General features: G+C 37.5%; 1 protein-coding gene across 1 annotated transcript; it reads left to right on the forward strand.

Moving 5' to 3' along the window:
• The first annotated feature begins 296 nt into the window (after positions 1-296).
• Positions 297-16,045, forward strand: HSD17B13 (hydroxysteroid 17-beta dehydrogenase 13). The gene is made up of 7 exons (XM_070505385.1): positions 297-642; positions 2,990-3,097; positions 3,972-4,103; positions 5,621-5,727; positions 7,730-7,867; positions 10,325-10,441; positions 15,705-16,045. Exons 1-7 carry the CDS (start codon positions 433-435, stop codon positions 15,793-15,795), a joined length of 903 nt encoding a protein of 300 aa, XP_070361486.1. The 5' UTR covers positions 297-432; the 3' UTR covers positions 15,796-16,045.
• Positions 16,046-17,073: the final 1,028 nt, after the last annotated feature.

The following is a 17,073-nucleotide window of genomic DNA, read 5'->3' on the forward strand; positions in this document are numbered from 1 at the left end:
ACATACTTTAAGTTTTCTTAATATAATATCTCTACTTTCTCCTTTTCCTTTATTTAAAAAAAAAATCAGTTTACAGAGGGATACCAAGAGACTGTTGGCTGATGCAGTATCTCTAGAATTTTTTCTACAGGTGAAACATCATGGTGAAACATGACACAGAACTGCTTCTCAGTAAGCAAGTCCAGAGAGCACTTTTTTGTGTGTTCCTTTGTCCCTGTGCCAGGCTTTTACTAGCAAGAGGCATCACTTCAAAACCTTGAGGTCTATCCAATCAATTATAACACGTGGACAAAGCCTGCCTGCAAATCTGCCTCACCTCTGCTGGTCCCATCAACACCTGGGGCACAGCTCTTCCCTAGAGCTCTGTGAGGAGGGCAGCTCTTTGCTGGACCTAGGAAGGACTGAGCCAAAGGAGAAGAGCAGGGAGCAGTCATGAACATTGTCTTGGATCTCCTCTGGCTTCTGATCACCATCATTTACTCCTACTTGGAGTCCTTGGTGAAGGTTTTCATTCCCCGGACAAGAAAATCTGTGGCTGGGGAGATCGTCCTCATTACAGGAGCTGGGCATGGAATAGGCAGGCTGACTGCCTATGAGTTTGCAAAACGGAAGAGCAGACTGGTTCTGTGGGATATTAACAAGGTAAGAGATTCGTTCGCCCATCTTTCAAAGTCACAAGTAACACACATGTTTAAAAAATTACTTGACTTAGCACCTGCTTAGCTTTGTATTTTTCTCTTTCAAAGTTTGATAGCTAAATTCCCTGGAGCCTTATTCTACATATGCATAGGATAGTTTGATGGAAGGAAGATAATTGAGACCTAAGCTGTGACTTTTATGCAGCTATACGCAGGTTGATAACACAGACTCAGGAGCTAGGCTGTTTCCAAGCTGCTGAATGGAGCAATTAGTGAGTTTCTCTCAGCCCAGGTTTCCTTATCTCTGAAACTGGCAGACAATACCCCATGGGATGGGCAAGGACAGGGGTTAGCTAACTACAGCCAATGGGCCAAACCTGGTCCCTGGGCAGCCTGCTGAGCTAGGAATGATTTTCACATTTTTAAAGGGTTGTCAAAGCAAAAACCAAATAAAGAAACAAAGAGGAACGTGCAACAGAACCCCTTAGTACCTCCCCTCACACGCACACAATCCTAAAATATTTACTATCTGGCTCTTTACAGAAAAAGTTTGCTGACCCCTCCGCAAGAGGATTAAATGAGTGAATATTATAAATGCTGAGAACAAGGCCTGGCCCTAGTAAACATCATTCACGTTAAATAAAATCCACATGGAGTGAGTCAGGCTTTCTCTTAGACATTTGTATTTTTCATATTCTGTTATTTATAAACAATAAATAAACTTGTGAAGTCTGATAAGGCTGCAAAAAGATACATAGAAAAATGTTCACAGGACTTTAATATTGGAAAAATTGTACAGTTTTTTTGAGAATCAGATTTTCCACAAATCACAGTGAGATTGTAATTGCTATTATGTTACTGCTCTCTCATATTCTTTGCTGTCATGTCTAGTTGGCACCTATTTTCTTAAGGTCTTGAAAATGACTCGAATTTAGAAAACTCATTCTTCTCTGGTTCTTTCTAGATAGTAAAGAATACAGAAAAAGTTGATATATTTTTATATAACAGACATGGGTGTTTGCATAACAGATGAGTTGATATACATGAAAGTGATTTGTCATCAGTTTGGTACTTGAAGAGGTTCCAATGAACTTTCTAGAAGAGGACAAGAATTTACAAATTGAGAAACTTGTTGTTTGCTGTTCTTGGGCATTTATCAAAAAAATATAAATAAATATAAATCCATGAAAAAGGCTTGATGAAATCTAACCTTTGGATCTCTTTCCAGATGTGTATTTTTGAGGAAAGGACTGATATTTGTTACATTTTTTTAAATTCCAGTGACAAGAAACAAAAATGACTTATTTAAGATTCTGCCTGAAGGATGGGTCACGCAACCTCACAGGGTCTCTTTGAATCCTTGAATTTTATGGTTAAACATTTAAGGTTTTGAATAATTCACTCCACAGCTATAATATAATTCAGATCTCCTTCACCTGTGGAAGGTACCAAATACCTTTTTGTTACACTTCCCTCATATGCAGAAGATAAACACGTGGATAGAGAGAAAAGGTTAGTGGTTATGAGAGGGAAAGGGAGTCAGGGGGAGGGTGAAAAGGGGAAAGGGGCACATATTTACAGTGACAGATAAAACTAGACTATTGGGGGTGGGCAAGGTACAGTTTATATAGAAACTGGTATATAATAATTTATATGTGAAAGTACACAATGTTATAAGCCAATATAACCTCAATAAAATAATTTTTTTTAAAAAAAAGAAAGTTTTCCTCAAATAAGGGTCCTTCTTTCCCCTTCCCTCTAGAGGGTTAAATCAGAATCATTGACAAAAGTATGATGGGCAGATGGACATAGTTTATAAAATTACGACTAATTGAGAATTGCCACTTCGTGATTTACTGCCTATTACATAGTTGGCGCTCAACAAATATATGTTAAATGAACTGTTGAGTTGTCTTCTCCATATCCAAACATCGCCTTTCAAGACACCACAAAGAGCACCATCTCTCAAGCATCATCTTTAAGCTACGAGTGTAGCCTGCCTTACAGAAACCGCCTCCTGCAGAACCTCCGACCCCAGATGAAAAGCTGGGAAAAAATGAAGGATTTTTTCTTCTTTTTTTGCTTTTCCTTTGGTGCAGAAGGGCTGTTGAAAATGTAGCCAAACAAGGTGACACCACGTGACTAACATGAGCGTTCCCTGGCAGAAAAGCCAGGTATAATCTCTTTGCCAGTTAGGCAAGCGTATCTCTCACGAAATTTTCTTACAAGTAAGGAGGGCATTTGGGACATGAATTTTAATCTTTAAAAAAATTTCTTCTCCAATGCTTTCTCCTCCACTCTTGTCACCTAACTGACCTCCATCTTTCTGAATTTGTTTTTTCCAATTTCAGCGCGGTGTTGAGGAAACCGCAGCTCAATGCCGAAAACTGGGGGCCACGGCGCATGCGTTCGAGGTGGACTGCGGCAACAGAGAAGAGATTTACAACTCGGTAAACCAGGTGAGACTTCGGGATACAGATCTCTTCAAACAATTTTGTATCCACTGACATGGAAAATGAGAAGTTTCTTTTGACTGCCTGATTTAAATTAGATTTTTAGCCTCTGCTAACGGAGGTAGTTGTGTGAACAAGGAAGGATGTACTTTTTCCTTGCATATAATCCACTAATCTCTGCCCATTATTATTATTTCATATTATCAATCAATTTCTTTCTGATTAGAAATTCGAGCAGTGGTACAGAGTGACAGAGAAAAGACTGACCACCAGGAAAAAGGATCACTTTCTACTTTCATTTTAGTCCTATTACTTTTGCAGTAATTCTTTTTTTTTTCTTTAATTATTTCCTTTGTGAGATTTTGTGTTGGTGCTAATCTAGTCATCTATAGAAAATGTAATATTAATGATTATTATAACAATTTTTAAGACAGTAGATATCCAATACAATGAGCCAAGCACTCTGATAAACTGTCAAATTCTTTCACTTAATCCCTGTGATAATCCTATTAACTTCATTTGGCAGATGAGCAAATTGAGGCTCAGTGAGGTTAAGCCAAACCAAGATCGAGTAGCTAGTAGGCGGTGGAGCAGGGTCACTCAATCAGCACCTTAACAGTGTTTGGTCAGATCTTATATACCAATTAATCAACGCAAATATTAATTTCACTTTATAAGCTTTAAAAATTTACTTAAATTTAGATATTAAAAAAACCATTTACCCCAAGATTATGATGGTGTCCCTTTGCAACCACTACTTGAGGTAAAGCTGCCTGAATTCAGAGATCTCATCAAATAGAGTAAAGAAGCTAATTCCCAGATGCTATCAACCCCAAAGCTTTGAGTTCCTGCAACACGTCCGTTCTTTCCATTTCACAAGGTAAAGAAAGAAGTGGGTGACGTAAGCATCGTGGTGAACAATGCTGGGGCAATATACCCAGCTGATCTTCTTAGCACCACGGACGAAGAGATTACCAAAACATTTGAGGTCAACGTCCTAGGACATTTTTGGGTGAGTGTGAGTCAGAAACATTTCTGGCTTGTGAGTGTCTGACACTTCCTCTTAAGGTACATGAAGTTCGTAATGGAGTTCACATCCTTCTGGGTGGGAGACAGGCCAGATCTTTATCTTAAATCAAGAATCATCAAATTAGTTTGAGTGGAAGAGTCTCTGACAGAAGGGCACAGCGTTCACAGGGGCACAACTCACCAGAAAGTAGCTAGTTGGTCTGTCCTACCCACCGATGTCTAACACAAAGCCTGGCACATACCAGGTGCTCAAAAACTATTTGTGGAGGGTTGCTAAGTAAGGGCTGTCAGGGATGTGTTTTCAGTGCTTTAGAGAAAATATATACAGTGTACATTGACTTGTGACCTCATGTCATGGAATGTTAGCACTGAAAGGAAAACAGAAATCACTGCTCGGATGGATGCAGGAGTTAGGGACTCTTCTGGAAGCAACTCTGAGACAAGCTCTAGATCCATGCTGGAACTTAGACATATGGCTATAGAGACCTCTTATAATTGGTTAGTTTCATGGGAGACTGAAATATGCCTCTGCAGACAGCATTTATGTGAGTTATCTTCCAGTGCCTCAATATTAGTGTAGAACCTAGGGCAAATCTGGATGCTGGAAGAGAGAAGAAAAAAAGAGATGTGCTCCCCCTTCCTCCCCAGCCCCTCACACATGCCAATGAGAGTTGATTATTATGCCCACCAAACTATCTAGAGACCTCACATATTAGTTATCTATAGCTGCATGACAAATTATACCAAAACTTAGTGGCTTAAAGCAACAATAAATATTCATTTCCTCTCACAATTTCTGTGGGTCCAGAATTTAGGGTAGCTCAGTTTGGCAATTCTGGCTCTATGAATCTGCATAGGGTCCATAGGGTGATCTATAAAATTCTCATAAAATATTATTAATATTTCTCACAAAACAGTAACACTTTTTGGAGATAAAGACTTCTTGTTTCCTGTAATATCAAAATATAATGACAGTTTTACAAATAGGGAGATACTAAATCTAATCATGGTGCATAATGATTGTGGGTCAGTACAGAACTCTTAGCTTTTTCTACTCAACTTGATGTAGTTACACAAGATTTCAACCCTTTTCATTAGAATGATAAAGACCCAAACCAAAAAAATCACATGGTACCAGATTACCATATGGAATTTTTTCAATTCTGAAAACTGAATTTTTCCCTTAATAATATTGTTTAGATGATACATCCATAAAGGAGATATTCGATTCCCTCTGCGGGGAAGAAGGGGGAATATGAAGATGAGTTCTTGGCATATGATATACAGTTTGCAGCACTCAATGTTGGCTCAAACCAATACATTTTAATCTTTTTTTCATTTCCATCATTTATAGAGAAGTAACAGTGGAATCATGGCAGGTATTTCATGTCACTGCAAAAGTTGTCTCAAATGCCATTTGGTCTTAAAAATAAAACTACCTAATCTGGAAACCTAACACCTGTGTCATTGTTTCTTTTCTTTCTGCAATGATCCTTAAAGATCACAAAAGCACTTCTTCCATCTATGATGAAGAGAAATCATGGCCACATTGTCACAGTGGCTTCAGTGTGTGGCCACGGAGGGATCCCTTACCTTATTCCATATTGGTAAGTATTACTTTCCAGCAGTGCTATGTATTTTTATACTTTTAAGGGTTTAGTAGACCTCAGATTGTAATACTCATAGCAAGGTGTAATTTGGATTTACGGAGTTTATATAGTAGTTTAAAATAAACGTTTAAAAATGATTTCTCCTAAAACAATGAAATTGCTTGTAATCATTTAATATATTTTTGGATTTCTGAAAACTCCTCTACAGAGCAGTGAAAGAAAACAGTAATGCTAAGCATGTTTCCATTGTATCCTGGAACAAGTGGATGTTGATAAAAGGAACCCACAGACTAAGAAGCAAAACATACTTCAGTCCAGATGGACACAAATCTATGCCGTGGCCTGCATACCCAAGCTAAGCTAACCACACTGGCCCCGGGGTCAAAACATCTTCCAGCGTGCTTGAGCCATGAAAGTGTGTGTGTGTGTGTGTGTGTGTGTGCACACACACGCAAGAAAGAGAGAGAGAGAGAGAGAGATTGAAAACCTTTAGCTGATTAAAAGATGCAGACAGCACACTCCATGCTCTGCCAAGGACAGAAAAAGAAAAAGATGGGAGGCCCTAAGGATATACTACTTGAAAAATATCTTTTCCTTGTAAACTCTAATAGCATCTCATTTCCTTTTGCTTTACATCAACCTCACAGAAAAATTTAACTTGTTAACATTTTGGCCAGTTCTTTTTGTAACTGCCAACACATGATTATCAGTGGGTGATTGTGGGGGTGGGTAGTTAGTTGATTTATTGTTTACTGATACATCCATGGTCAAGGTTAAATTTAGTCATGAGCCAAATTATTTCTGACACTGCATGTAGTCACGGATATAGTTAAATTTCAGTGTAGGTTAAGGTGTTATCGTACATACATGTGGTTGTTTCAAGCTGCTTCTACCAACATAAAACATAAATAAGAATTTTGCAGATTGAACATTTGCTATTGTTTTAATGTTTGGAAATGTGGAAACTCAATGTAATAATAGTTTTCCTTTTTTCTTCTCCTTTAAGAAAGCAGCCAGGGGCCAACCGGTGGCATAGCGGTTAAGTGCCAATGTTCCGCTTTGGTGGCCCAGGATTCGCCAGTTCAGATCCTGGGTGTGGACATGGCACTGCTTGGCAAGCCATGCTGTGGCAGGTGCCCCACATATAACGTAGAGGAAGATGCACACCGATGTTAGCTCAGGGCCAGTCTTCCCCAGCAAAAAGAGGAGGATTGGCAGCAGATGTTAGCTCAAGGCTAATCTTCCTCAAAAAAAAGAAAAAAAGAAAGCAACCAGCTTCTAACTTTATTCTTCTTATTGTCACCTGAGTCAAAAATACAATTAACATTTATATAGATCCTTACAGATAATAAAGTTATTATGCCTAGGCTATTTGCTTTAATCCTCAAGACAGCCCTATATTTTATTATCTGCATCTTAAAGATCAGAAAATCAAAGGAAGAACATAAAGTGATATCCTGAAGGTCACACAGAGAAACACCCACACACCGCTTGAAGTCTTTCCTCCAGGTCTTCACAATGAAATTACGAAGCGAAAGTGACCTCTGTGTCAAGAGAGAAACTGTCAACTCAGTTATCAAGAGAGAGGAGAAATGTGTCCCACAGAAGTTTGAGAGACCAAATATAGGTTCTACATATATTTTTCCTAATTCATATTTTTCAAAACAAAAACAGCAATAAAAACTGATTAGAAAACAGTTTGAAGATTGAGTGGAAAATCTTACATGTAGGGTGGAAAAGTGAGTCATAAGCCAGGCCACAAGTTATTAGGATTTGTCCTATTGCTACTGCTGCAATTAAGAAACTGGTGCATGGAGAATTCTGTGCGGTCATATAAGGAAAAGTAAATGAAAATGTAAATGTAAATGTAAATGAAATTGAAAGATTCAGGGATGTGGCTTCTATTCATTCCCAAACCAAATCAGCATTGCCTTCTCACAGAAAGCTGCGGAATGTTTCACTTTCCCTTAGCTAACCATGACGGATAATTCTCTTACAGTTCCAGCAAATTTGCTGCTGTTGGCTTCCACAGAACTCTGACGTTAGAACTTGAAGCCTTGGGAAAAACTGGCATCAAAACCTCATGTCTCTGTCCTGTTTTTGTGAATACCGGGTTCACCAAAAACCCAAGCACAAGGTGAGGTCAAAATCAAGTTAGGATGGAAAAATATGGCATGAGAAATTGCTATGAAAACTGTATGAGAAATTTCTGGGTGAATCAACTGAGAAATAGAAGAAAAAGGAAAATATTTTTTCATATTAATGTTATTATATTACCTTTAAGTTTTCCCTTTGAAATTAGATAAACAAGGGAAAAGATGCATTAGGGACTAGCAGGAGTGATCAGCTGCCAATGAGCTAGGCAATTGGGGATTTATCTGTGTCCAGATGAAAGGTTCAACACACATTCAGGAGCCAAGAAGGAGTGAGAGCGCGGTGTGGCGGGCTGGAGAGGTGTGCTTGAGGGGATGGCAAGGGTGTCCTCTCCTGGAAACCACACCCCAAAATGAATGATGCCTAACGTCCCCCCTCTCCTATTCATGGTTCACCCTCCTCAAATAGAGTATGGAAAGGTACCTGTATATTCCCCTTTTCTATCTTCCATCGCACAGGCCACGATGCTAGCATAAATCACTCCAACATTTTCCACACTTGCCTGATCCTAAGAATCATCACCTATGCTTACATAAAAAAGAAATGTTCTGAGGCTCTTCCTTAGATTCTGATGCAACGCTGGGAGGAGCTCCAAGAAGGAGGTGTTTTGTTTTGTTTCCTCATGTTTTGTTTACAAGCACACCAGCTGAGTGTGGAGACAGGTTTGGAAAACCTTGATGTATTAAACATAACCACAGGCATTTGATCACCGTTACCACCTTGTTCTCCTTAAAAATGCAAATGTTCCTAGGAGCAGCAATAAATTGAGGCCCTGAGCCCTGAGTCAAGGGGAATTTCTGCAAGAACTTTGTCTCTGGCGAGGGAGGATTTGAGACCCCAGAGGAGACATGGTCCTGAAAGGAGAGGGGAAAAGCAGAAAAGTGAGGACAAGGGCCCTAAAATTAAGACACTTGCCTCACAAATTTGCCTCAATTCTAGTGTATATTCTGTTGCAGGTTAACAAAATAGGCTAAGCTTGCTAATCTGAAGCCAATTTATTCCTGGAAGGGAATTAGTCCTAACTTTTTTGTTCAAAATAAACTAATAAATGTAATAATAAGCTAATAAATTCCCTTTCAAGCTCAGCCTCATTTGAAGCTACTGACTCTAAAACTCTGAATGTGCTGCGTTGTCTCTGGAGCTGCGGTTGCCCCCTGGCACCAGAGTCCTTGACAGTGTTAGACCATAGGCGCCTAACAAGTACACAATATGTAGGTACATACTGTCCTAGGACTGGCACTCCTGGCTCCATTTTTTTTAATAGGAAATTGAGCCGAATAAAAATCCTCTTGGTAAGCGTTCAGGCTTAGTGTGTGCCAAGAGTACCAGGTCGAGTGGTGGTGAAGACACAATAGAGAAGAGTAAAGCTAATGCGACCCTGGCTGGTGTGGTGCCTGGAAGCGACCCTAGGGGCTGACAGGCAATGCTGAAGATTTGAGATTGGTCTTACCCAGATTGCTGACTTCTGAATTTCCTTGGCAAAGGCTAAAATGTTCATTTACTAATGTCAGGCTTGGCTCAGAGACTGGGTTGGTGGAACTAAGTAGGAGAAATCAGTGAGGGAAAAAGCAGAACACAATAATTTAGAAAAGTATCCATGTGTGTTACTCTCGGCTGGCTTGCCACTCAATGCCATGGAAAGCTCAATCACATAATAATCTGCAGTAAACTACAGAATATCTCCAGGAAGGAAGTTATAACATTTACTGCTTACTTAACTCCTCTGCACAACCTTCTTATTCATTGGCCATCAACTCATGCCTAGAAAACTTAACTTTGGTGCAACACTGTCAGTCCATTTACATTTTAATTTCCTGTCATCATCTTGCACTAATGGGCATTCTACAATGGGCCTGTGGTTATGGATACTTCTCAAGAACCCACGTACACAGTCTTCAGTATAAGCACGGTCACACCTCCAGTTGTAATGTAACACTCCCTGTGCACATCTCCAACTGTCATTAAACTGCAGCATAGGAAGTCAGAGGTCAATCTCAAGTACTAAATGCTCTCAAAATAATCCACCTTTATGGGACACCTGCACAAGAAAGATAGTACACTTTGCTATAGAGTTCTCTCCCTGTGTCCCATAAGCCCTGAGGAGAGATGTCAGATATTTCTTTTCTGTCCCATGATTAGTCTACGCACTGCTCTTCCTTTCCTGGCTCCTCTTTTCCTCTACCATCTAATTCCTCTGCACCATTTTGTTATTTTGACTGAGTGAACCATGAAACACACCTACTGGATGTGAAAATATAAGGTTGTGATAATAAAACATCAACTTGGCATGTGGGGGCACCAGGGGACAGGTGACATTTGTGCAGTGAGTCCTGGAGCATTTTAAATCCTAATTTGGTGAAAAGATAAGTTAATTTTCCTGCCTTCATTAATTAAAAAACAACAACAAAAAGAACCAAACTTTGTATCCTTTTAATCACAGACTGTGGCCTGTATTGGAGACAGATGAAGTTGCAAGAAGCTTGATAGATGGAATACTTACCAATAAGAAAATGATTTTCGTTCCATCCTATCTCAATATCTCTCTAATACTGGTGAGGTAAGTACAGCACAAAACACCTAGAATACTAACACACCAACAGAGCTGTCATTATGAGAGTCTTTCAGTTGTGAAAGTTGCCATAGAAACTCTCCATGCCTGGGGAGAACAGTGAAGTTTCCTGTTATTGCCTTACCCAATCTATAAAAAGAGAGTGATTCATTTTCTCTCCCATATCTACCATCTCCACTCAATCTTTGCCAAAGACTATTCCAACTGAAGGAAAGACAGTTTAAAGAGAATACAATATAGTGAAGTAGCTAAAAATCAAAGGTCTATAAAAAAGCCTGCTGCAGTTTTGATTAAGATTGCATTGAATCTATAGATCAATGGGGGGAGAAGTGACATATTAACAATATTGAGTCTTCCAATCCAAGAATGCAAAGAACACAATATATCTTTCCTTTATTTTTTTCCATTTTCTTCAGTATCCCTACACAATATTTTGTAGTTTTCAGTGTACAAGTCTTACACATTTTTGGTCAAGTTTATCCCAAAGTATTTCATGTTTCTGATGCTATTGCAAATGGCATTTTAATTCTATGTCCCATTGTGTGCTGCTATTATATATTTGATTTTTGCATTTTGATCTTATATTTAGCAACCTTGCTAAACTCACTTCTAGCAGTTTTTTTGTAGATTCTAACAGTTTTTTTTACATAGATTATTATATAGTCTGCAAATAAAGATACTTTTACTTCTTCCGTTCCAATCTGTATGGGGTTTTTTTTCTTGCCTTATTGCACTGGCTAGAACCTCTCATGTGATGTCAGATAGGATTGGTGAAAGCACACATCCAAGTGTTCTTCCTGATCTTAAGAGGAAAGTGTTTGCTCTTTCACAATTAAGAATGATGTTAGCTGTAGGTTTTCTTCATAGATGCTCTTTATCAGGGTGAGGAAGTTCTGTTATATTACTACTTTGATGAGAGTTCTTATCAAGAGTGGATATGGATTTTGTCAAATGATTTTACTGAATATATTGAGAAGGTCATATGGTCTTTCTATTTTAGTTTGTTGATATGGTGAATTACACTGATTCATACTAAAGAATAAACCAACCCTTCATTGTAACATCTTTGTCTGATTTTGTATCAGGGTAAGACTGACCTCATAGGATGAGTTGGAAAGTACTCCCTCCTATTCTTTTTCCTGGAATAGCTTGTGTGGGATTGATATTATTTCTTCCTTAAACATTTGGTAGGATTCACCAGGGAAGCCATCTGGACCTGTTGTTTTCTTTATGGGAAAGTTTTTAAGAAGAAATTTAATTTCATTAATAGCTATAGGGCTATTTAGGCTATTCATTTCTTCTTGACAATGTGCATCCTTCAAAAAATTTGTCCATTTCATCTAAGTTGTCAACTGTATTAGCATGAATTTGTTTATAATGTTCCTTTATTCTACCTTTAATATCTTTAAAATTGCTCATTCTCGATATTGGCAATTTGTGCTTTCTCTCTCTCTTTTTATTCCCATTAGTCTAGCTAGAAGTTTATCAATTTATTGATCTTTTCAAAAAGTTAGCATTTAGATTAATTGATTTTTTATCTATTTTTTGTATGTTCTATTTCATTAATTTCTTTTCTGATTTTTATTATTTCTTTTATTCTGATTACCTTCCATTTAATTTTCTCCTCTTTTTCTAGTTTGTTCTTGTGGAAGCTGAGTTTATTGACTTTTTTCTAATATAGACATTTAGTGCTATAAATTTCCCCCTGTGTACTGCTTCAGTTGTGTCCTTCAAATTTTGACATTTTATGTTTTCATTTACATTCTGTTCAAAATACTTTCTAATTTCCCTTTTGTATCATGGATTATTTAGAAGTGTGTTTTTTACTTCTAAATATTTGGAGATTTTCTAGAGACCTTTTTGATACTAATTTCTAATTTAATTCCTTTGTATGACTTGAATATTTTAAACTTATTGAGACATATATAAGCTCAGAACATGGTTTATCTTCGTAAGCATTCCATATGCACCTAAAAAGAATGAGTATTCTGTATTGTTCAGTGTTCTATGAATATCAGTTCAGGTCAGATTGGTTGACAGTGTTGTTTAGGTCTTCTATATCTTTACTGATTTTCTGTCTATTTGTTTTATCAATTATTGAGAGAAGTCTTGAAATCTCTAGCTATAATTGTGAATTTGTCTATTTTTCTTTGCAGTTCTGTCCATTTTTGCTTCATATATTTTGAAGCCCTGTTATGATGTATATAAACACTTAGGATTATTATGTCCTCTATATGAATTGGCTGCTTTGTCATTTTGGAAATGACTTTGTTTATCCCTGGTAACATACTTTGCTTTGAAATCTACTTTGTCTGATATTAATATAGCCACTCCAGCTTATTTAGATTAATGTTATTATAATATATCTTGTTCTGTTCTTTTACTCTTAACCTATTTGTTTTTTTAAGTTTGAAATATGTTTCCTGTAGGCAGCATATAGTCAAGTCATGGTTTTAATCCAATTTGACAATCTCTGCCTTTTAATTGGGGATATTTAGACCATTTACATTTAGTGTGATTATTGATGTAGTTAGACCTAAAGCTAATTTTAAAGCTTGCTATTTGTCCCATTTGTTCTTTGTTCCTTTTTTCTATTTTTCTGTCTGCTTTTGGGTTAATTTGTGTTTCCACTTTATTCCCTTTGTTGGCTTATTAGCTATAGTTCTTTGTTTTGCTATTTTAGTTATTGCTTTAGGGTTCATAGTATGCATCTTTAACTTGTCACAGTCTAGCTTCAAATACCACTTCATATATATATCAAGAACCTTACACAGTATACTTCCATCTCTCCCGTCCTAGGCTTTATGCTATTTTTGTCATACATTTTACTTTTACATATGTTATAACCCCCACATTATATAGTTATTATTTTTGTTTAAACAACCAATTATCTTTTTAAAGAGGTTTAAATAACAAGGAACATTTTTAAATGTTTACCCATGTAGATAACGTTTCTGATGTTCTTCATTCATTTGCATAGACCCAGATTTCCATCTGGTATCATTTCCCTTCTGCCTGAAGGACATCCTTTAAAGACATTCTTTCTTAGGGAAGTTCTGCTGCTAATGAATTCTTTTACCTTTTGTATGTATAACAAATTCCTTATTTTGCCTTAGTTTTGGAAAGATATTTTCACCGTATAGAATTCTAGGTTAATAGTTTTTTGTCTTTCATTACTTAAATGTTCTTTCTACCACCTCTGTGATCTCCATGTCTTCTTTGCTGGAGGCTGTTCTAACTGAAGGAAAGACCGTTTTAGAAGGAACACAATATAGTAAAGTGATTAAGAATAAAGGCTCCTCCTGGGATTGAAAAAACCACTCCACCACTTACTAGTTCTTTGACCATGGACGAGTTATTTAACCTCTGTGCACTCAGATTCCCCATATATAAAATGCGGATAGTGATAATGCCTCTTTTGTAAGTAAGCAATAAGAATAAGATAACATAATGCAAGTGAAGCCCCTGCCATTGAAAAGATACAGAAGTCAGATATTAAAGGCTTAGGAAGCAGAATTTATGTAGAATGGTAAGAGGAAATAGGATTATTTACCCAGAGGCGATAGTCTCTTAGTTTTCTTCTTCTTTCTTCTAAATAACAGTTTATAATACTTTGAAATTGTAGCAGTGAGAAGATAGCTATACTAACTTCATAAGACCTTGAGCCTTTTTGAAACAAATTCATGTAAACTGTGCTAAAACTGGGAATAGAACAATTCAAGAACAGGCGACAAACTGCACTGCTGATCAATTTCAATCTTCCATTTTACCTTAAATAGAATAACTTAAGTTAGCATAACCTCAACCACAAAGCAACATCATCTCAAGAGTTAACTAAGTTAGTCTGTTGGTGCTGAGCACAGTAGGAAATAAGTTCCATGGGATTCATGCTCTCTTGCAGCTCAAAACAGATCATATTAATGTTGAAAAAATCTAAAATCATAGCAGACTTGCATATGACCATGACAAATAAACATAGTCGTTCTGCCTGATTTGGAGAATAGTTATCCCTGTGCAATGAACATAAGTCTCAAAATTTTTGGTATTATTGTGGAGCTCTCATGGTAGTTTGTTACTCTTGGACTTATTGTCAATCTTCTTTGTATTTAATTCCTTTTACGGAAATAGACAATTTTGTGAGCAGATGGAATTACTGGCATGAAAGTTGTGTTGTGAGGGTAGTTAAAAGGCCTGTATAAGTTCTCTTCTTATACTTATCCTTCTCCCAGCTAGATCTTCCCTGCCCCTTTGTTTATTTTTCCCCTTTCCACTCTGTTCCCAAGACAGGGAAGTAAATCTTGCATTAGTCAACAATACCAAAGTAATTTTCAATAGGACTTTCTTTGCAGAATGTGTGCCATCTGCCTCCTTATATTCACTCATACACACTTCTTTTCATCTGCCTACTCAAATGTTTCCTATCCTTGAACACCCAATTGTCCTTTTGAAGCTTTCCTTCTATATTCCAACCTACATTAATCCTCCTCACAGTTATAGCCCTTAATTAGAGATCACTAATAATTTTCAATAATTGTTTTAACATGGCATCTTTGGCTCTCAGCTAAACAATAAGCTCCTCAAAGGCAGTAGTTGTTTTTGAAGTACTTTAGTCTACTTTATTGTAGAGTGAATAATAGATATTCAGTAAATATAGTCATGTGTTTCTTAACAACAGGGATATGTTCTGAGGAATGCATTGTTAGGTAATATTTTGTTGCGTGAACATCAAAAAGTGTAATTACACAATAAATGGTCTAGCCTACTACACACCTAGGCTATATGGTACTAATCTTATGGGACTTCCATCATACATGGGGTCCATCATCGACCAAAATGTTGTTAGGCAGCACCTGACTGAACTTTAGGAGAGATGGAGGGATGAATGGAATGGACTCTGGTGGTGCCTCTTTGTGAACTCATGGCATCAGGATTCACTGACAGTTTCAGCAATAAGCCTAGCCCTTCAGTTTTAGATCTTTACTCATATAATATTTTACTAATATAAGATGAGAAGATGAGAAGAGCAGTATGTATCAGTGCTTTCTTTGTATTTGCATAATATTTGAACCATGAGTATTAAAAGCCACACAGCAGAAAAGCAAGAGAGGTAGATGTGTGTGGAGGAAGAAAGGAAGAACAGAGGAAAATTAAATGCAAACCTGATAACTCTCAGAGTATTTTAACTGAAAACAAAAAGAACTGTAGTGTCAAAGATTTTAAATTGAAAATTTTTCTCTTTTTTTTCGTACAGATTTCTTCCTGAACGTGCCTTGGCGGCTCTAAATCACATACAGAATGTTCAATTTGAAGCAGTGGTTGGCCACAAAACCAAAATGAAATGAATAAATGAGCTCCAGCCAGAGATGTGTGCACCTTAACAATATGAATCTAAATTTAGAGTCAATGCTTCAAAGCTTTAGTTCATGTTTTTCAATGCTGTTAATATTGAAAACATTGGGTTGGCATTAAGAGCAACTAATTACCTGTCTTTCCATTTCTCAAAAATATTAATGTAGTTTTAATAGTAGATCCATTTTTCATTCCATGCCTCTTAAAAATTTCTGTGCTTACATAAATATACTTAAAATGTCATTTTTGATTAAGATATTTCATTTCTTTTCTTTCCACTTAAAGGTGAACAAAACTACCTCCCTGGGAGTAAATACAAAGAGAACTCATTTACACAGGGAAGGTTTAAGACGATTCTAGGCCGCAGAATGTCAACAAATACACAGTGTGAGCCAGTGGTTAGAGACCAAGTTTAGGCAGGCAGCTCCACGCCAAAGGACAGACAGGTGACTTCCATGGAATTCAGCACTTGGAAGCTTTTTCTAGCCTCTCCCTTTTCATCAACCCCAAACAATGCAGTGGCATTCTGCACTTTCTTTCCTGATTCTGTCCCTTTTATAGCTCTCACGTCTACCAACAGTGGACCCTCTGTACTTTCTGTCCTTTTCATAATCCCTAAAAAACTACGACATTACAAAAGATGACTCTATCTTGAATCTCAGAGTATCTGAAATTTTAACCCCATTAAAACCTCTTTCTTTGTAGTTTAGGCTTTCATGTATCATTGATACCAAAGATATTTAGACAGTTTTGAGCTTCAAAAGTAAAGCTGGGACTGGCCTGGTAGGCATAGCAGTTAAGTTCGTGCATTCCACTTCGCCACCCCAGGGTTCACCAGTTCGAATCCCAGGCGCAGACCTACGTACCACTTGTCAAGCCATGCTGTAGTAGGCATCACACATATAAAATAGAGGAAGATGGGCACAGATGTTAGCTCAGGGCCAATCTTTCTCAGCAAAAAGAGGAGGATGAGCAGTGGATGTTGGCTCAGGGGCTCATCTTTTCAGAATAAATAAAAGCTAACACAGGAAAAAGCACTAGGCTGGCTATCTAATAGTGGATAATAGATCTCAGAGAGGGAAGGGAAAAAAGAGTGGCCTTTTTATTTAATAGAAAAATCTGACTCCCACTACATCAAGACCAATCTTGAGGCAGAGGTCCAAGATGGCAGTGTAGGAAACCCCTGAATTCACTTCCTCCCACGGACACACCAAATCTACACCTAAATGTAGAACAATTCCTCCTGAAGAAGCACCGAGGGCTGATTGAAC

The sequence above is a fragment of the Equus asinus genome, chromosome 3 (genome assembly GCF_041296235.1).
Source record: "Equus asinus isolate D_3611 breed Donkey chromosome 3, EquAss-T2T_v2, whole genome shotgun sequence".
In the NCBI taxonomy this organism is placed as follows: domain Eukaryota; kingdom Metazoa; phylum Chordata; class Mammalia; order Perissodactyla; family Equidae; genus Equus; species Equus asinus.

Bases quoted from the DNA above. Each gene is read 5' to 3' on its own strand.
- HSD17B13 (XM_070505385.1), top strand. From the start codon at position 433: ATGAACATTGTCTTGGATCTCCTCTGGCTTCTGATCACCATCATTTAC. The intron at 3,098-3,971 runs GTGAGACTTCGG...CCATTTCACAAG, and splicing joins TTTACAACTCGGTAAACCAG to GTAAAGAAAGAAGTGGGTGA. The intron at 4,104-5,620 runs GTGAGTGTGAGT...TGATCCTTAAAG, and splicing joins ACGTCCTAGGACATTTTTGG to ATCACAAAAGCACTTCTTCC.